The sequence below is a fragment of the Syngnathus leptorhynchus genome, chromosome 2, assembly GCF_054491065.1.
Source record: "Syngnathus leptorhynchus isolate UIUO chromosome 2, UIUO_Slep, whole genome shotgun sequence".
NCBI lineage: Eukaryota > Metazoa > Chordata > Actinopteri > Syngnathiformes > Syngnathidae > Syngnathus > Syngnathus leptorhynchus.
In genome coordinates, this window is record NC_141196.1 from 16,118,307 (window position 1) to 16,140,768 (window position 22,462).

Sequence of the window (22,462 nt, forward strand, 5' to 3'; positions counted from 1 at the left end):
TATTGTCAATTTCTTGTGTGTGTATATGTATGTGTGTGTATGTGTATATATGTATATGCATACATACATACATACTTACATATATATGTATATACCTATAATTACAGGACATCAACCCTACTGCACAGTAAGTTCCTGTGTGTGTTATGTACAAGTCCGTATCCAGCTATTTGGCTGGCAGCGCTCACCCTGTACTTATGTATTGAGTTGACACAACACGGAACACGTGCAGCATCTTGCACAATTCAGTGGTGCAGAAGAGGCCTATATTAATATGGATCCTGCAGGTCAAAGAGAAAACTTAACTTATATTTCTCTTCAAGGGTAACTGTCCAAATCCCAATGCGCCAACAAAAGAGCTATGATTCACGCAAACATGGAACCTTGAGGGCTTCACATCACAGGACTGGTTTATAATGTAGTGGTTTATAGAGCAGGCTAATATGGAACATTTGAAAGCTTTAACAGTAATATGCATTCTGGGAAATGAATTTTCCAACCTCAGATCAGAGTAAGAGTACACGATGTCACTTTACAGTGGTGACACTCATGTCGCTGAGAATGACGAAACATATATTTATTAAATTATTCAAATGTATTAATCTATATTTATTTAAACCAGAGGTGGAAGCAGAGGCGACTCTTCACATTGGGTGGCTCCAAATTCCCAGCCTAATCCTATTTTAAAACCCTAATTTGAAATCCTAACACTATTTTAAAACCCTAATTTCAAATCCTAACACTAGTTTAAAACACTACTTTGAAACTTTACTTTATTTGAAAACCCCAATTTAAAACCCTAACTCCTACTTTGAAATCTTAGCCTTAGTTCAACATGCTTTTAAAGAGCCAGCTTTAACAGAAGACTATGACATTCACAATGAATTTCTGTTTCTGTCCTAACCTGGCAAGATCCAGATTGATATGTGAATCACTTGCCAGAGATCTTCACTGCATATATTTGTTTTTGTGAACACGCAAATTCTGTGAGAATTCAGCTTACAGGCAGGGTTACTTTGGTTCGGCACACTTTACAGAAACATACAAGGCTGTGTGGCGTGTGTGTGAGAGAGAGACTGTTGTCCCAAGGTGACAGGCTACATGGAATCTCCATTGTGCTCTTATGTATATATAACAACAAAGCTCAAGCTTCAGGGTCACGCTTTAGGGTCACGCTTTAGGGTCACGCTCACACATGCAAGCACTGTCTTCCTTTCTTCCATCACTAAGAAAACACCTGCACTCAGCAGTGTGAGGGTTGAATGTGAACGCATTAGTTGTTCTTCAAATGAAACCTGTGTATGTGTGTGGGAGAGAGTGAGAGAGAGAGAGAGAGAGAGAGAGAGAAAGAGAGAGAGAGCGAAAACACATTTGAAGGGGATTTCCCTTGTCACTGCTGTCATAATCCATCACTACCATGGCGTCATACACCGACTGGGAGGACCCAAATACATGATTGAAACAAACAGACAGACAGACTGGCAGGCGGACAGACAGTAATGAGCTATGGAGTAGGATGGGATAGGAGGCCCTCAGTGGAAGAGGTAACGTCAGGTGAGGACTTTATTCCAAAGAGGAGAAGGCGATCTTGGTGACGGAGTGCAGCAAGCTTGTTTCTGAAATGCACACTGTGTGACATACAATCCTAAGGATACTGGGACATGCATGATGTGGACAACACAAGCCTCCAGTTTTCTCCATAGTCTGCTACATCCATTCACACTCCAGGGAGCTAACAGGGAAAAAGGGCTTTTGGAGTTATAGTATTCAACGCACCGTTTCCCCATGAACTCACAGTATAATCTAAATTAATTTTGATGCATGGAAATGTATTTTTGATACTGATTTAAATGCCTTTACTTTTTTTCTAGCATAGATTTTAAGTTAAGTTTGACCTTTAACACTTTGCACATTACATCTTTTACCCTACGTTGTAATTCATTGCTAAAATGGTTCAGAAAATAATTCAACATGTTGCTGAGCCTAACTTTTAGGCTTTGTCCATAAAATCTACTAAATATATGACCATATTCCTCATCATATTATTGTTGTTACTCGCATTACAATCATCATTATTATTATTATTATGAAAACCTGATGTGCTAGATAAAAAAAGCGGGGAGATTTTGGGTCAGCACGAAATTCCTCTAGAAACGTTTACGTGATAATAAAACAGTAAACATTTGTTGTGCACAGTAAATGGAAGATTAATCTAAAATCAATGTTTTGAGAAAAGGGAAAATATTTTTCATATTATTCCATTACAATTCAATTATATTACAATACTTTATTTATAAAGCACTTTCGGAATAGCTTTTGTCATTGTTATGAAAAGAAATCCCACAATGTTTCTCCAGCACAATTCAAGCAAGCTATGTATCATCATGTCAACAGCCATTGCTGTCAAAAATATTTTTTGGGGTCATATTTGTTAAACCTGTCAACATGACCTTAGAATTTAAAAAGGTTCTCACTCCCAAACCAACCTTTTTTTGATAGACTGTTAAAACGGGTGTCTACCTGTCAACGTTTGTGTGGCGCCATCCTCAGTTTAAACAATGAACTGCATGTGAATTTGGCTTTGGGGTTTGAGGAAGCCTTTTCACCACAGTACACAGCGGTTGTGACATGGGAACACGATTTATGGTGCAAATGTCAAATTTCCTCCCCCCTACACGTGTTTGCTTTCCAAGCCTGTCAGATTACTGCTGGTTTTGGATTAGGTTTGAACTGTTCTGTGTGCTTTTCTCCCTGAAGTGAAGATTATCTGAGAAGCTTTATGTGGCGGAGGGCTGCCATGGAAGACAGTGGCATCCTGTGACGCCTTCACCAAAAAAAACTTGTGTGTACTTTTTATTTGTTACAATCATGTTGATGTTTTTTTGTTTTTTTTTTAGTTATGCAGATTTCTCCATTGGAACATCATTTTACAAAATAGGCCATGGCCATAGGAGTGGAATGAATGGATACAAAGGTCACTCATAGTGCAAATAAAAATGAAAGAAAACATGAGGAGTACGTCTATGGAGTATGCAAAACGAGGGAAGAAAATATGCAATTATTGCCACATCATTCCGATTCTGTCCACTGCATCAGAGCAATGACTTATCTTGACAGGCTACCAGTCTTACAGTCATTCCAAGAGACGCATGTCTGCATTGGTGGGCAGAGTAGTATTTTTTTTCCCTCTTTTCTGGCTGACTGTACAGCTGGAAGCAGCATGGATGTGGAGTCCTTGCCCCTACATACATAAATATAATAATAACGTGATGATTGTCGGACAGGTTTAATGTAAACCAACAACTGCAGTTTGTCATGAGCCGTCTGTTGACGAGTAACCTGACATTCAGAGTGTGTACTTTTGACAACTCTGATTTTTATGTCGCTTTTGTATTTGTCCTCCTTAGGTTGAAAGTGGAACAAATGATGTGGCCAATAAGTGTAGTCAGAAAAGTCTACCATCAATATTGCTATAAAAAGAAATCACATATGAAATGAAACATTACATGAGAATAGAATTAGGCCTAAAGTGGCCCAAATTAAAACAGTTTAGGTTGGAAACAAGACCATGTAAGCCAATTACCTAGTTATCACAAACATTACCAGTATAACTGCTACGCCTTTTTGTGTTGTGTCTGCCGTGCAGCCATTTAGACTTAACAATGTGAGTCCAATTACATTTGGCCTCCTCTTACTTGCTTTTAGGCTGCATAGATAAATGAGATAGGTGGGGGATGGCAGGCAAGTGTCTGGAATGGAACATGACAGTAGATCCTTAGTAGATGCTTATAACAGAGTTCATTTTGTATTGTGTGCATGAATGTGTCAGCCATGAAATCACTTGGCTGCGTGCTGATGATGTGAAGTTGAGTTCAAATGAGACGTCACGATGTTAAATATGACTGCACACGTCAAAAAACAAATGGATGACTCAATGGGGCAGTTTGCTGTGCAAACAAACAATTAACACATACTTACAGCCAAAATCTGACTTTAACGCTAAGAGATATTCATTTAACAATATCTTTATTATTGTAAGTGTACTGCTGATTTTAACTTTGACTTATGAGCAAAAATGAAAGATATGATTTCACAATAGGCAGAGCATAGAGAATTATTTAAAAAGCTACAGTTACTACAGTCTCTTGCACCCCCCCATCTTAAAAAAAATTGCGAGCATCAGCTGACCCCAGATATATATTTTTTTACTTTTCTTCTGGGTCTACACTTTGAGAAATGCGCATTCATATTTGTGTACATAGAGTCCAGACATCCGCCCTCTACACCACAGGGTCCTTTCAATGGAGGCTAAGACATGTGTAGAGAGAGGACGCCTTGAGCCTTTCCACTCATGCAGAGATTCTCACACCCCTCCAAAATGAGCGATCAGACCTCTGACCCACCAGCTGCGACTGCATCATCATGTGCAATAAAAAGTGATGGCCGTCATGCCTCACACTTTTCTTCCTCTTCGCATGTATTAGCGACTTGTGTTGTGCCAATATACATAAACAGGATTATTTACGATTAGGCCAAACGATGTCCCCCTCCACTACCAGCGACTCTGCATTAAGGATGGAGTGATGAGCTGTAGTTAGCTTGTTACCTACACATATGAACTGGTAAAAAATGATGTGGTGGAGAACGTGCGACTTGTCCTGACCATCCAACTACGCGACTACTAAATATAGTGAGGGAGCAGTGACTCATGCTGGACGCCGCATTGAATCACTTGGACAATCTTTTGGCTGCACCCCCCCCCCCCCCCCCAAAAAAAAATCTGGAAAGCAGAAATGATGAATAACAGATTATTGCTATACTATACTTCCACAAGTTTTTGCACATTTTTGGCAATGATCAGCAAATAGAATATATTATTATAATAATATATTTCGAAAAATAAATCTCTGAAATCACCTTACAGTCTTCAACAGTGGTTTCAAGGTCTTTATTTATTTGTTTTTACCACCCTTTCTGTCTTATCAATGGCTAATGTTTCTTAATTTTTGACCAATTCTGATCTTCACAATCACTTATATTTCGACCTTTTTCACCCTTTTGACTATACCTCTAAATATAAATCTAAATATTTTCTGCAGAGGTAAAGCTTCTCTTTTAGGAGGTGCCAAAGTCCACTCTCAGTCCAAGTGATTATTATAGTTTGGTAAGTGACTTCTGCAGATTTCATCTCATTTCTTATGAGCACATGCTTGTTATGATATGAAGTGGCCATCGTGTCTGACCTCATTGGCATGGGGAGGCTCTATTATCACGTGTTTCTGTTTCCGAGCCATGTGAGACCTATAAGGAATTGTACCTGACTTGATGGCAGTCTTCTTGACACCAACCTTCTCACTGCTGATAAGGCCCATAAAATGTCCATTTTTTTTAAAATATTTATTTAACTTGGTCAGAAACACAAACAAATACAAATTAGTTTAAGGTCCAGAGCTCTATTAAAAAACATTTGATTAACTTAATGAATCATTCCCATGATTCTTCTTTTCACTAGACAAGTTGGTTTTTAAATGCTCACCTCGATGAGAATATCAAATATCTAATCTATTTTATATCTTCTCACAGATCTGTCCATTTTGACCGAGTTGGCATGCAAGCGGAGCCCCGGCATCGGAGCTCCCTGGGCAGGTTGCAGAGCCATGTGAACACCGGGAAGTCTGAATCTTTTATCGGAGATCTCGCAGATTGCACGATTGTGACACTGCCGTTTGCTCCTGCATGGCCGCACATTACTCCACTCATCTACCCGCTTGCAACGACCAAGAGGACGTAAAACAAGGAGGAAACGGTCCTTTTTCTAGCCGGGCGCCGCTGCGCACGATCGGTGCGCTCCTGCAATCTGACTGCACCCAGGCAAGTGTCAGTAGAGCTCTCCATGCCTCCGAGCCTCAGATAGACACTTTCCCTCATCCGGATCCAACGCACCGACGGCTTTTCTAATCCATTATTGTTACATTCCAAGTCTACAGTGGAAGAGGAGCACAAAAAGAGCATCATCTGCAAGTTTACGCGCGTTTTCGCAGCCTCTGGACGATGGCGGTGCTGGCCAAAGCTGCCCTGCTTCTCCTGGTTGTCACCGTGTCAAAAAGTGAGTAGTTTAATCCTACTTTTTCAAATTCCTTCCAAATCGGGAACGAGGGGCTTGTACTTTGAGGTGTCAATCAAAGAGGATCAAACATGTTTTGGCTGTTCCTGAGCCAAATTGTCACATGCGCAGTGCCGCGTTGACTCTTTCGGGGAAGCTTAATCTTCTTGATCTCTAATAGATATATAGTATTCTTGAAATAACGAAGCAACTAATGTCAAGGGTTGCGTATCTCAATTCCTAAAGTGCTACTTTCTACAAGAGGAATTTTGTTGGCCACTACATTAGGTACACGTGAGCAATCGTGAGCAAAAGTACAATAAAGCAAATACATTTATAATGCATCAGAATACCAGAATAAAACATGTAAAATAAAAAAATCAAATACAAATAAAGTGTTGGATCAAAAGACATGGACTGGAAATTTAGAAAATTATCTAGGGAGAAATTTTGACACAACCCTTGTATTTGATCTCATTATGGCGGATACATTTCACAGTTTGACAAAGAGGTTTAATGGATTGTATATATATATATGTATATATATAAAAATTCATATAAATCTCCAAGTTAAGTGCATGGAGGCCCTCACTCTGTGTGGCCCCTCGGTGATACCACATGTGTGGATGGGCAGAACTATGTTGGTTTCATCTCAGTGTTGTTCTCGGGCCAACAGCTGTTGCTTGGCATGTTACAAATGAGCTCTTTGGCAAGAGCTGACAAAGATGATTCACTATGTTGGCACCTATTTGTATGTTGTTGCTTTCAGAGTACCACATCTCCTCTTGCTGATGCACGCTAAGTGTTGAAAAGTTGAGGCAGGGATAAGCAGGAGAAGGCTGCAAATCTCAAACGTTTGGGGTCCAGGGTCCAATTAAATACAGTTATACGCTTAAATACCAAAGAAATAAAATAATTCCCAACGTTGAGAAAAAAAACGTTAGAACAAGATCATATGTTTTAGCTTTGTTGAAAAGTTATCAGGATAGAGAAGTGACCTATAACCTGCCCAGTTTTGTTTGAATCTTTTTGAGAGGATAAATAAAAATAAACAACTTAAGCACAATTTCCCCTGTGTCTGTTATGGTTCAATAAAAACAAATTTGAACTTTTCAGCCATACTTCTAAAAGGTACCAGAGAGTGCTTATGCCAAATGTGTACATGCCAAACGAGGAAAATACCACCATACCATATGAGAAGCAAGATGGTGGCTGCATCATGCAATTGGAGTGTTATACTTGCTGGAGGGAATACTGAAGAGTTCCAAATCCCAGTCAGTCAAGGCAAAAAAGTCAGGAAAAGCAAACTAGAATATTTAAATTCATTTGGGGTTAATCAGAGGCGCTTGAAGTGTTGGTAGCTTTAGTTGCTCCCATTTTTGAATGTGCTTAAGGTTTATTTTGAACACAACATCTCAGTTAAAAGAAGATGTACATAATTGTTCAACAATATTATTTAAGTTGTTTTTAATTCCCCTCTTAAAAATATTTGTCCCTTTATTTGAGTTTGTAGGTTATGGATCACTTCAAAAAGTGTGAAAAAAGTTTTTGAAATTTTGAAGAGATTATAAAACCTGGCATATACCCGGCATATACAATAAGCGGTTGGGGTGAAAACTAGCACCTTCAAATCCAAGACTATGATCCTCAGTCGGACAAGGGTGGAATGCCCTCTCCGGGTCAGGGATGAGATCAGGCCCCAAGTGGACGACTTCAAGTATCTTGGGGTCTTGTTCACAAGTGAAGGGAGGACGGAGAGGGAGATCCACAGGCGGATCGGTGCAGCATCTGCAGTAATGAGGACTTTCTTTCCATCTGTCATGGGGAAGAAGGAGCTGAGCTGGAAGGCAAAGTTCTTGATTCAGTGGTTGAGCTACGTTTAGTCACGAGTAATAAGAAATATTAAAAGTAAGATTTTTAATCTAAAACTTACATGAATGGTTAGGGTTAGGGTTAGGGTTAGCTGCATGTCTGATATTTGTAACAACCCAATCCAAGTCAAAATATCTGCAAGATAGTTATTTTCAGTATGAGCAATATCATAAAGATAAAATGAAGACACCCCTTAAAGTACCTTTTTATTTTTTTTCCTGTAACCATGACACGTTTTTTTTCTTCTTCGTAATGACGTGACCTATAACCAAAGGAAAATGAAACTCATGTTAGGGAGGGATATAAAAAATTCAGAATAGAAATCTCTCAACCAAAGAGGGGCGGATCTCAACATTTCGGCCTCAGATAGGCCACCTCCGATGGCCACCTACTGAATATTTAACATCACTACACCACTATACCTTGAAAGTAACCCTATAGGAAGCAAAATGTGGAACGGCATCACCCTCTTTGTCATTTTTAAAACCTGATCAACTATAGCACAAATTTGCTGCGCATGTCTTGGTGAAGAATCTTTGATTGTGTTGCCGTTGTAGCACATGTGAGATGATGGCATTCTTATTTTTAGAGGAAATAAATTATTGAGGATTGGAGAGTGCAGCAAGGCAGACACTAGTGAGTGTGTGTGTGTGTGTGTATCTCTCTGCATACATGTGTGTTGAGACCTGCTGGGATTCTCCCCAAAATTTCCCCGACCCTGTGCATGTCCCAATCACTCGTTGTGGCTTTCTTCTGACAGCTTAATACATCTTGACAAGGATTTCAAACAAAGCTGTTTCAATGGTGCTACATACCATCTGTGGTCAGAGTAAAGCATTTGTTGCTTTGAATGGCAAACAATTGCTGTTTCTCGAAGGCAGCAAATATTGCATTCACCTCAGAGTTTGTCAGGGTTCTTTCAAGGTTGCAAATATAAAACACCCACTAACAGTTATGGTACATTTTCAAGTAAGCTTTTCTCTCAAGGCGAAAATCGTGCATCTAGTATGTCGGCCAATACAGAAGCCAGATCAGATTTTCTGTCCGAGATTTACTAACATAAAATTACAAAAAATGTAACTAACATGGCAAAAGATGAAAAGTAATGATCTAAAGAATGTAGTCTGCACATTCTTCTATACCGAGAAGGCAGATCATCTTCTTCAGTAGCTGTATCAGAATCATCTTTATTGGCTCTGTCAAAACACTCGAGTAATTTTTGCGCAACATTTGGAGTCAAGTCTAGTACTTTCACACACACAAAAAAAACACTGAAACAATATATACGTACATTTAAGACACAGTGACTGTCTTTACTTTTGTACATTTTTATATAAGAAATAAAAAATGAGAAGTGGAGTGACAGAACTATAATTACTGTAAGAATGGTACAGTAGAACAGACATTTCAAACATGTCACTATGAAATGAGATGTCAACTATTTAAGAAGCTCAATAGCCAGTCTTGGAATGTCTGATGTTCTGGTATGCATTGTTCAAACGTGCCTCCGAGAGGGAGGAGCTGGAAAAGAGGGTCTTCTAAGTGGAATTAAGTCCATGAGACTTCTGCCATCCTGGGGACCAGATTTACTGACCCTAATCCTTGTTGGAGATTTTAAACGTCATGCACTTGTCCTCCTCACTCAGATATCTGTTAGAGTGTAATGTGGAATGATATGTCTACAATGTAGCTCAGCTTTCTGGCAGAGCACCTCTTCTTTGCAGTTTGCAGGCGTCACAAATGTGACAGCCTTCAGTGTGGCCGCAAATACAAAACCTTGTGATTCTGTCATCCAAAGCTGCCAACTCACACACTTTGAGAAGTCAGGAGATGTGTATCTTGCTGATGTCAGATCACAAGTGTTTGCTCAACTGGTTCAGGCTAAATGCTTAACCACGCACATATTCCTCTGCTGATATTTGGCCTGGATGACGTTGACAGGGAATCCGGCCATACAACTGTCAAACTTGGGTTTGCTGCCCTGTCAAACGCGACAACTCCAAGATACCCCAGGCCGGTGGGAAAGCAAACCAGTGAAATCAAATGTGCAATGTGTTTTTCCTCTTGACAAATGGCAGCTCTCATTCAACCACATTATGTTTCAGATTTTTTTACCACAGATATGACAAATTGCACAGTAACTCTGATGCCATTAAAATAACAGCAGCTTACACTCAGACAAAGCCATGAGAGTCCCTGATTGGCTAGGCAAACTATTGTCGAATTAGATCATTGAACGGAAATATTTGCAAAATGATGCTTTAAAATTGCATGAAACTTTGACTTTGTTGCAGGGGTTCAGTTCAAAAGTTCACTGACCGTGTGAATGTGAGCACCAACGGTTGTCTGTCTGTATTATGCAGTGATTTACAGGCGACCATTCGAGGGTGTAGTCTGTCTTTGGCCCCAAAGTCAGCTGTGATAGGCTTCAACTCACTCTCTCACATCACTGAACAGGAAGGATGGTTTCTTCTGTGCTCCCTCTACAGTAATGACGCGGAAACTACTTATAAGACACTGACACTGACAGACTTCATTTTATGCATGGTCATTGGGACTTGTCTGATTCATCTGTAGTCAGACAAAACACGTTAAATTAAATACAGTGAGCTTATAAATATGAAATGAACCATATCCGAACGGCTTTCTAAACTACTTAGACGTTTGCATGTTAACAGAGCGCGACAGGCACATCTACAATTCAAAAGTGCAAAAAGCCATTTGGATCAACAGCAGAGTGTCATCCTTGAGTTGACTTACATTTGTCGTGAATACTTGCTTTTTGAATCAAATTTGTTGCTGATTATTGTTGTGACAGTGTGGTTGAGCTGCACTGCTTCTGGGTTAGGGTGTTTTACACTCACCTTCACATCTTATGGGCAATGGAGTTTGTGTTTTTGGGAATGTCGGCAAAGACGGGGTGCTTGGACAAAAGCTACGCAAGCACGGAGAGAACATAAAACATCCTCACAGGAAGGTGTGAGATGAAATTCAAACTCAGAATCTCTCAAGTGTGAGGCAGATAACCACCGTTTCTAATGACTCATTTTATTTGGAATAATAATTACAATATTAATACTAAATCAGATTTATATACCGCTTTTCTGGACACCCAAAGATGTTTTACAGTGGATACATTATTCATACACATTACTTACTATGGTAGCCACAGCTTCCCTGGCTGCCAGTGTGCGCCTTGGGGCCCCTCTGACCACCACAAACCATTGGCACCCAGCCATACACCAGTGTGAATGGCACTGGAGGTTCGGTGTATTAAGTGACATAACGGCACACATGAACCAGACAGAGCGGGATTCGAACCGTCAACCCTCCGGGTACTGAACGACCCACTCTTCCGCCTAAGCCACGGCTGTGTGGGATTACATTGTATTCATTTTATTTGGAATAGAAATACAAGATGTTAGAGGCAGCTAAGGTTATCAGTATTCATATTTTTACATTTGAAATTGAAAGCATAGCCAGTAATTCTTGCTACAACTTAAGAAAGATCAGCAAGTTATATTAGGCAACATATTTTTATTGTTCTAGGCAAATGCGTTTGTCCCTTTTGGCTGTAAAAACAACCATTGACCTCTTCCCTCATCTACATTTATTTTGCGCTGTTTTGCCCCCGCAGTTTCTACTGCCCTGTCAAGCAAACATGATTCATGAATAGCAAACCAGGCTGTCACAAAGGCCCTAATAACATAAAATAACACAAGAAAAATAGACTGAAATCGTATGAAGTCATCAAATGTTTTGACATTTGTAGTATTTTTAACAGTTGTCAGCTATACACAATTGAAAACATAAATAAGAATCATTGTTAAATGAATATCTTTGTCAAAGTCAATCAAAAAGTCAATTAATTTTGAGAAGGCGGACATTTTTTTGCAGCAATAATATATTAAATCCCATTAGATTGTCTACATGTAGCCATTGCATACTTGCAAATCAGAATTGACGTGATAAATCAGGTTTGTTCGGACCTCCTCGGTGGAGTCTCTATCGAGCCCCTGAGACCGACTCACCGAACCCCTAGGGTTCGATCGAACCCAGGTTAAGAACCACTGCTCTACATATACATACGGAAAGGAAAGGGGCTCAGAAGTTTGTAATGCACAAAACTCTGGCAGCGTGTTTGAAACAAGCAACTGTCACGGAAGCTCTGTGACCCAGTCAGACTGTGTTCTGTGTTGATTACATGGATGAAAACAGCCCGGCGGTGACTGTATCCGCTTGTGTGCGCTTGTGTGTGCTTGTGTGTGTTTGTGCGTGTGTGTTAAATCTAGATCTTTCTCGTTCGAGCTGCACATTACGAGCGCTGCTGATCACCATATTGTATGTATAATAAACAAACATAGATATGATATATCTATAGACAATCTTTGATTTTTTAAAAGGTACAGTGTGTAGTCAGTATGGATGCAAAAATATATCTGTTTAAGATCCCCCCCCCCCCCTCACACGCACACAATTATTTCATTAGCCATTCAATCGAGCAGCATGCTATTTTGCTCGAGCACCGAATTGGTGAGACCTTGCAGCACGACATTTAAACATCGCTTCACCAATTGTTGCCATGGGCGTGTGTAAGTGTTAGCACGTTTCTTGTTGTGTGATCCTTTCAATCTACACTGATAAATTTAAATAGGTCAACAAATACCAGGAAGAATACTTTGAATATCAAGTATACTTTTGAGTTGTGTCTTTTAATCATGGTCAAGAATCTCTTGAAATTGGTTTCATTTTGGATCTGAACATTGTGAGAAGACTCAGTAGGATCAGAATGTCCTGCTAGCATCATCAGAATCATATAGAGGCTAAGAATATGACGCCGGGGAAAAACATTTCAAGGGTGGCACAAAAAATAGTAATTTGTGACAAAAAAAAACTATTTATAGCCACAAATTTTTGTCAAAATAGGTATAATGTGCGCATGAAATAATAATTTGTAACCACAAAATACTAATATGTGTCCATAAATTGAATATTATTTGCACATAATACGAATTTGTTTCCACTTGGTGCAACATGCGCACAAAATAATAAAGTACTAATTTGTCCATGCAATAAGTTTAATATGCATACAAAAAGACTAACTTATGGCCACAAAATACAAATTTGTGTACCCGAAGGAGGTCCAATGTGAGAAAGACATGTTAGTTTTTGGCCACAAACTATTTGTGTCCGTGGCTCAGTATCAGACAGTTGGATCAGCGATAGGATGCACTTTTCCCATCAGAGGTAGTCAATTTAATTTGAGGAATTCTGAAGAAATTGGCATCACAGGTTATTGACAAGAACAGGATGAGAGGAAAAGACACCTTTCGAGCATTGGGTATTACAGATTCTTGGGAAAAATACACCACATTTGCTTTCAAAGACATCCGAGTTGTTAAACCCTCAAATTAGTATTGTGTGTACATTGTATCATTGTGTAGCCACATTCAAATGTTTTTCCCACAATGTCATGTGTGGGACATCCTAGATGGATTTTCACCTTCCCAACAACTGTTTGTGTCTGTGCTATTTTGACCTGTTTTTGTTTCAGCCAAATAATGTCATGCGTAACACCTCAGATGTGACATATCGCATTCCTATCAGAGGGGAGCACAGACATCTACCTGTGCGTGGCGGCAGGATCAAACCGCATGTGTTTACATGTGGCCCCGGGTAACTAGTCAGCATAGCTAATCACTTCAGACACACACATTATGCAACGCCAGGCCCCCTCGACGACCCACGTTAGCCTGATATGAATGCATCGTCCCGATAAGCACTCAGCTGAGATGATGAAATTAGGGAAGTCAAAATCAGAGAAGTGGAATGTTTATTTAGAGGCAGCTGCACTCTGTGGTTTGACATTTTTGGCATGGCGTCCAATAGAATAGGATTGCGTAACAGCCGGAGGATATTTTGGCTTTATGGAATATAATTAGTTAGGATGCTTGAGCATGCTTTTCCAAGAATTTAGTTGGATTTTCTTCTAAGTATAAAAAGACATAATCACTGATATTACCTTTGCAGATAATGTAGGTAAGTAACACTTTTAAAAATAGTTAATTGATATTATAAAACCAGAATGTTTCTAACTTGAGTGTTAGGCATAATGCATTGAGTCACATCACATCTGCGACTCACATATTGCTACCAGCAGTCATCGGGCAGTAGGCGGGGGACACCCTGAACTGGTTCTTGGCCAATCGCAGGGCACACAGACAAACAACTATTTGCACATGCACTCACATCTCATTCCGGGGTTGCTCCATTCAGAGTGAAGGTGTGTAAGGGACACACTTTAGTTGATGGGAGGATCTGCACAGCCCAAAATAGTGCGCAGCTCCGCACGCATTTGGATATTTATTTCATTTGGCACATCGGGAGATTCTCCTATGTGAGGAGTGTTTATTATTATGAGAGCATTGGGCTTTACAATGTATATGTATTGTCTGCTGAGGTAGAAAAAAAATATGCTAATCGAAATAAGGATGTTTGGATGCAGACATATTTAGTGTGTCGGTGCTATCAGATCACATTATCTTGTCTGAATAAAACCATTGAGCCACATTACAGCATTGCTCTCCTCAATTGTTTTGAACCATTTCAACCATGTTGTCACACTCTGGATAAGTGGTGTGCAACACAAAACTAGCACATCGAGACATTTATTGTGTCATTCCATTCTTTGTAAGCGTAGCGTATAGTATGTTTATTCATGGCTTTTTAGGTTTGTGACAGATGTTTTACATCCCGCCCGAGCAGCAATTTGTTGTTGCAAACAGTTACATTTTTGCAATGAACACAAATAATATACAGTAAACAAACGTAGTGATTTCCTAGTTATTCCAAGTCATCCCTTTTAGGAACTAGAGCTCTTGTATTGGAATCACACGCGATATGTTTTCGATGGTGACGCTAGCCGTCAGTATGAATCCAACTGCCTGTGAACGTACAGTATGTTGGATGTAAAGCAGTCCTAAATAACCTAGATTTGTGTGTATACGTGTGTGTGTGTGTTTGAAGTCGCCTTGTGTGCAGAGGTGGAGGAACGTCTTGTGGGTCACCTGTTGTCGGCAGACCGCTACAACAAACTGATCAGACCAGCTGTCAACAACAGCCAGCAAGTCACCATTTACATCCAAGTGTCTCTTGCCCAGCTCATCAATGTGGTGAGGAAGATCAGATGTGCCAGTCCTATATGTAATAATCATGATGATGATGATGATGATGATGACAATGATGTGTGTTTCAGAATGAGAGAGAACAGATCATGACCACCAATTGTTGGCTAACCCAGGTTTGTCTTGTCTTGGTCTCTTTCATTTCTTCCCACAAAAAAATATAAATGATCCAGTAGTAAAATTAACACAGCAATACACATTTTATTGCCACATAGTTTATGGTTTTTGTGGAGATGTTTGTTTTCTCAGTGTTTTTTTTTTAACCCCCCCCCCCCCCCCCCCAAACAATCATCAGGTGTGGAACGACTACAGATTAATGTGGGACCCTGATGAGTACGATGGCATCAAGAAAATCCGCCTCCCGACACAACACATTTGGCTGCCAGACATCGTCCTCTACAACAAGTAGGGTTACGACAAACACTTTGAGACTTATCAATGTGCTGCTATGTGTGCAAAAGATTGGCTACTTGACCTCAAAGTGTTATTATTATGCTGCATTGTAATGACTGATTATGAAGTTGATGAGAATACCAAAACCACGTTCTACTGACATTGACTCAATACTGTGTATGAGGACTGGGAAGCTGATGCAATGAGTAGCAAAGAGCAGGACAGGGTGAGTGAGTGAAAGGCAGTTGTACCAATATGCGGTGGGAGGGGCTCTGCAGTGCCTAACACCCTGTAAAGAATCGGATCACAAATGAGAGGACCCCCGGGGAGACAACATAAACATCAATCAAGGGCTGTGTAAAGCAATTAGGGTGACCCCACACCAAGCGACGAAATCCAATTGCCGTGTCTAGGTGGACAAACTTGTGAATCAACACCGCCACACATTAGTATCAGTGATGCCATAAAACCATACCATGATGCTTACTGGATATGTTGATAAAATGATGATAAATCAATCAACTGTAAATATGAGATGGGTGTAAGTTATCTGGTTGTGTGCGTGGATGTGTAAATATGAGATGGGTGGAGGTTATCTGGTTGTGTGGATGGATATGCCTCGTGTGTTGTGGTCAGCAGTGGTGCACCACTGTCTATACTCTCCTGGTAGCCATGAAATTTTCATGTAGACAGATTGCTGGTCAACGTTAAGACTGCACAACAGGCAAAATTGGTCCAAATGATAGAAGATGATGGGGCTAGAGGTCGCAGAATGAAGAAGAAGGTCCTCGTTTTCAGTGCTCTCCATGGCCGAACCGCCCTTGACTTCTACCAATAGGAACTGAATGTGACACTGGATTTCTGACCTACTTCATAATTGATGGTCTATGTATGTATAATGCAATGCCTGTAGCTTTGGTAAGAAGATCAATTCGAAAGGAACTTCTCAGCGCATTAGAGGCAGGTGTAAGGGGGAGATTGTTGAAATGCTGCTGATAGAGAATTTTTCCCCTAAGAATGATAACAATATTTTGAAACGCTGACCTTGGACCCGTTTTAAAAGGAGCCATTTAGCAAGTGTCTAATATTCACGAAAACAGTCATGGAAACTGTTAGGCGAAAATCCAAATGTTTGGTGGTGTGACGAGGCGAGAGATTATTGTATACTGGGTGTGGTGGTTAGAACCAAATACAAGAGTGTAGAATTAAGTCCTCAATTTAAACATTTCTAGCGATACCCACTCTAATTTTGCAGTCCAAAGTACTGGAGGTCCAAAAGGGACCATAAGCTACTTTTGATGTTTTTTGCTTTATGACTTCTGTTTAGCTCTCAGAGTCAAAAGAGCACCATGTTGTGTGTGTGTGCGTGTGTGTGTGTGTGTGTGTGTATGTGTGTGTGTGTTTGTGTGTGTAAGGCTAACATAAAGCACCACTAGGTCAGCAAGATAGGAAGGCGCTGAGCTGTGAAGTATTTTATGAGTGATTAATCAAACCTTAAAATCAGATCTCAGGTGCACCGCTAGTCAATGCAAGTTGATCACCTTCCAACCCTCATACATTGTAGAACAAGACCTTCACTAGTTTCAGTCAAGACACTATCAAAAATAATGCAGGAGGTGATGTCATAAGGATTCAGGCTGGATTGTAGGGACGTTGTTTGTGTTCTTCCTCTTAATGTTTCCCTGTCCGTTCCTCAGTGCTGACGGTACCTACGAAGTCTCCTTCTACTCCAACGCGGTGGTCTCCAACAACGGTGAGGTGGCTTGGCTCCCTCCCGCCATCTACAAGTCGGCCTGCAAGATTGAGGTCCGCGACTTTCCGTTCGACCAGCAGAACTGCACCCTCAAGTTTCGCTCATGGACGTACGACCACACTGAGATCGACCTCATCCTCCTGAGTGACTTTGCCAGCCGTGACGATTTTAAACCCAGCGGCGAATGGGATATTGTGTCGTTGCCGGGACGCAAGAATGAAGACCCCGATGACGTCAGGTACCTGGACATCACTTATGACTTCATCATTAAGAGAAAACCTCTCTTCTACACCATCAACCTGATCATCCCTTGTATCCTGATCACATCTTTGGCCATCCTGGTCTTCTACCTGCCATCAGACTGTGGTGAGAAGATGACGCTGTGCATCTCAGTGCTCCTGGCCCTCACTGTGTTTTTACTCCTTATCTCAAAGATTGTGCCACCCACATCTTTAGCGGTGCCTCTGATCGGGAAGTACCTGATGTTTACCATGGTGCTGGTCACCTTTTCCATTGTCACCAGTGTTTGCGTGCTCAACGTGCACCATCGCTCCCCTAGTACGCATACCATGCCTCCTTGGGTCAAACGGGTCTTCATGTATCAACTTCCCTCCTACCTTTTTATGCGGAGACCTGGCAGATCCAACATACGCGAGAGGTTCCGGAAAAAACACCAACAGCGGTCGTACTCGGAGAAGAAAGCAGGGGCGGACGCGGGGACAGGTTCTCTGGGACTGGCCGACTGCTCGTCATCCTTCTACGTCAACGAGGAGTCGGCCAAGCGATACGGCTGGACGTTCAGCGACTTTGCCGACAACACAGAATTCAGGAAGAGGACGACACTGAAAAGCAGCATCGATGTGGAGGATGCCGTGGATGGTGTGCGCTACATTGCGGACAAAATGAAGAGTGAGGATGATGATGAAGGGGTAGGTTTTTGGAGGAATGCCTCAATGTATGTGTGATATGCACATAATTCTTGATCAAATCCCTTCTTTTTGTCCACTTTTATAATATGTGTGCAGAATACATGCCGCTACACTAAATGCAATGACAAATCCCTTTCTTTCTGATAAAGCAGCATGTTCTGGTTAAGTTCCACTACAATTTGTCAGAAGTAATACAACATCTCACCACTGCACATGCTGTTATATAAAGCAAGGAACTTTTGATGAGGACTAGTGAGACTAATCGGTAAATGAGACGGACAGATGGGAGGTACAATAGAAAATAGATGGATGGATTTGGAGGCATACTAACAGCGTCAAAGTTTACCTAATGGTATCCTATTAATTTGTTGGGCCCTATTTTGGTAGGTGGTGCCTATGCGCTCAGTGTAAAAACTAGCCTTACATTTTAGAGCCGACTCTACCATGTTTTCGGCTGTCTTGCGCATCCAGGCTTTCTGGCGCATGGAGTTGCCTCAACTGTCACGTCTCGTCCCCAGCCGTTCCACTATGTGTCGGTTGTCTTGGTTTCTGTCTGTGTGCTCGCCCCTCCCCTCCTGTGTGCCCATGATTGGTTTGATTGTTCTCACCTGCCTCTTGTTACCTGTCGTGTATATAAGTCCTGTCTGCCCTGCACTCCCCGTAGGTCATTGTTGTTTTGTTGTTGTGTTGTCTTCATGTACTTTTGGTTTCTGTCTTCTTGAAGTACGTTTTGGTTAGTCAGTCATGTTATTGTTTTGTCATGTCAGTTTGTAGAGTCTGGATTTTCAGTTTTGCCAATAAACCCTGGTCCAAGCTGCACTTGGTTGCCCTGCTCCATTCCAACCGTGACATCACCTCGGACTCATCCAACAGTTGCGTCAATGATATATTTTTCTAACACTCACTTCTGTCTTCTTACAGATCATTGAGGATTGGAAGTATGTTGCGATGGTGATCGACCGACTTTTCCTTTGGATCTTTGTGTGTGTATGTGTGGTAGGAACCGTGGGCCTCTTCATGCAGCCTCTTTTCCAAAGTTACAACACACCTATTATTGAAGACATGGACCAGAACTGAGCAATGACATCCAAACTCTGGGAAACAAAACTAACAAAAAGAAACAAAAACAACAAGCTTAATTCCTACTACACCTCTCTTCAAAGCACCAGATCAATCCTTTTCATCATCTGATGTTCTGATACCACCCCTCTTCCTCGAGCACCTGTTCTGCTTCTGAACTCACTCCCTAGTCTTTTTGACTTGTGCTTGTCCTGCCATCTTCTGATCAAGCAGGAGAACTGAGATTCATGTAGTTTTGAAGAAGAAATTGCTGCTTTTGTTGCTTTCCTTTGTTTGAGCAAGGTCACTTATCGTGAATCTCCCTGACGGGTTATATGTTAACAATGTTGGGTCCATTTGATTTTCCTTGCTTAACCCATTGATTCTCATGATAATTTAAATTGACACTCTTTGTCCTTGTTCACCCTAATGTTGTTTGATCACATTTAGGTCAGGTTCTTGAGCATTAAACCTATTCAAGCTTCTGTTAAGGGACCTAGCTTTATGCAGTGGGATGGTCATGTTGAAACTTAAAAGGAGCTTCCCTAAACTCAGTCTGGAATAGCCTGTTAAGATTAAAAATTCAAGCTAAAGGGGGATTCAAAGGAGAAAACGTGTCCAAAGTCTATAGTCCAAATACTATTATATTGTATTGTAAAATTTCTTGGTGTGTCCCAAGATGTTAGCAATGATTATAACTCTGCCAATCCATTAGTGGAGATGAATACAAATTATGGCAAGGGTTCAATTATGTCTTGATGATCTATACAAATCAAGAGTTGTTTTAAATGGTGTTCACAATGTTCTTCACTTGCAAAAAAAAAAGAAAATGTTGCTCCTAAAGATCCGTTTCAAGCACGGCACCAGTAAGATCAATTATGAGAAAAAGCAGACAAGATATTCCAGCACTAATTAAAGTTAAATCATAGGTGCACCACAAGTTTTGCTTCAACCTGTGCACTGGATATCACCTTGTATACCCAGTTAGCATGTTATTGACTATTACTGTGAATCGGATCAAACCTAACTAAAAGTGGCTCAAGGCTCTTGTTCAGCTTTGACTCTTTTGTAAATTATTTTCTACTGCATGAAAAAAACCCTAGTTTCCTTTCCCAAGAGCCCAAAGACAAAAAACAATGACATTTAAAACACACCCATCGTGCCAATAAGGGAACTATCAATGAGCCTCACAGAAGAAGATCACCTCCATGCGATCTTTGCCAGTAGCACACATGCCGTAATATTACAGAGTCGCACAAACATTGAACGAGCAATTTGTTTCACTCTCAGATACACACATGCTAGTTTATGGACCCAGACTGGTGCACATCCAGCTGAGGGACTGCTTGCAAAACTGATGACCCTAAACTTCTTGTTTTTTCTTCGAAATGATACGAAAAAAAATGTTTTTGTTTTTTTATGACTATCACCAAGAAAATTACAGCAATAACATTCTATACTGACAGAAACAAAGAAGCCAAACAGCTTTGGATCTCCACTTTACTTTTCCTGTATAGAATTCATGTCTGTTCTCTGAGATGCATTCAATTTATTTCTATAAAGAAGTAAGTTACTGTCATTACATCTGTCGCTGAGGCTGATATGAGTAAAAAAACAAACATGCGCTGCATATTGTGCTGGTTTAATTTGAAATTGTTTTACCTGTCTTGTGGATGGATGTAAGGAAACATGAGATGATGTCAGTAACTAGATCAATAAAGGAGAGTGGAAGCAACTCGCTGATGTGATGAAACATTAATTGTTCATTTGCTTCTGCATGACTTGACTCAGCAATATAAAAAGAGGCATCACACCATTTAACTCCGCTAATGGCTTATTGTAGTTGCACAAAGGTTTCTTGTCCACTGATGGCAATTCTCTATCAATCTTCATTAAACTGCCTTGTACTTTTATCTGCTAGCCATCCATTCATTTTTATATACTACATGTTTTTATTAGGGTCACAGATGAACTGGAGCCCATTTCAGCTGACTTTGGGAAAGATCATAGCCAGCCAATCGCAATATTATCAGGTATCTCAGAATTAATTTGGTTGATTTTGAATTGCTTCTGACACAAGAGACAGGTCCGATGTACCAAAAGAATATTGTCTGGTATATTATGGAAAAAAAAACTTGAAAGACGTTGAAAGAGTGATAACATTAATTCTCCACATAGTAGCTCCAGTTGGTTAAAAATGCTACAGTTGGCTTTTTATCTGGAACATGAAGGCGATGAGGAAGAACATACAGCCTTGGAACAGCAATGTCAAGTCAATTTTGTTTGAAGAGTGCAAAACTATTGGAACAGACATTATTAAATTCACTTCAAGTGAATAATATTCAATATTTGATGGCATAATCCTTTCTTACAATAACTGCATTAAGCTTGCAGCCCATCAACTTGATCAGACTGTCACATGTTTTATTTGAAATTCATTTCCAAGCCTTTACTACAGCCTCTTTGAGTTTGTGTTTGTTTCTGGGGGGTTCTACCTTCAGTCTCCTCTTCGGGAGGTGAACTGCATGCTCTTGGGTGAAAGTCCAATTCGACATTCCATTTTTACCCTGATGAAGTCCTTTGCTGTGTTGGCATTGTGTTTGGGTCATTGTTCTATCATAATAATAATAAACATTTTATTTATAAGGTGCCTTTCAGGATACTCAAGGTCACCGCGCATAGGCATAAAAACAATTCAAGAAAGGACACAGTTTAAAAAAGCCAAGAGCGCTTGCAGCAGAGCATCAAGTGCAGTAGGTGGTCAACTTGGGTATGCCTGTCTAAATAAATGGGTTTTGAGGTGGGATTGAAATGAGATGATTGAGTCAGTGTTGCTGATGTGAGGTTCTGTGGCAAGATGAAGCTTTTCCCGATTAGTTTGGATATATTTTTCTTTAAATTCGCAGATAAAATTGTTTTGTAGACTTCAGAATTCATTCTGCTGCTGCCATCATGAGTTACATCATCAGTAAAGACCTGCTCTAGTAGCAGCCATGCAAACCCAAACCAAGAGATTACCTCTACCATACTTCACAGATGACCTTGTGTGTTTTGCATCATAAGCAGAACTTTTCATTCTCCATAATTTGGCCTTTCTATCACTTTGCTAGAGATTAATCTTGATCTCATCAGTCTCATCTCTGTAGTTCATTGCAAAATCCAATCTGGC

The 22,462-nt window shown here is 40.5% G+C and overlaps 1 protein-coding gene across 1 annotated transcript; it reads left to right on the plus strand.

Annotated features, from left to right (window-relative positions):
- The first annotated feature begins 6,051 nt into the window (after positions 1-6,051).
- On the plus strand, positions 6,052-20,888 carry LOC147061056 (neuronal acetylcholine receptor subunit beta-2-like). Its single transcript, XM_085936766.1, has 6 exons — positions 6,052-6,106; positions 15,002-15,147; positions 15,231-15,275; positions 15,455-15,564; positions 17,250-18,234; positions 19,156-20,888. Exons 1-6 carry the CDS (start codon positions 6,052-6,054, stop codon positions 19,309-19,311), a joined length of 1,497 nt encoding a protein of 498 aa, XP_085792892.1. The 3' UTR covers positions 19,312-20,888.
- Positions 20,889-22,462: the final 1,574 nt, after the last annotated feature.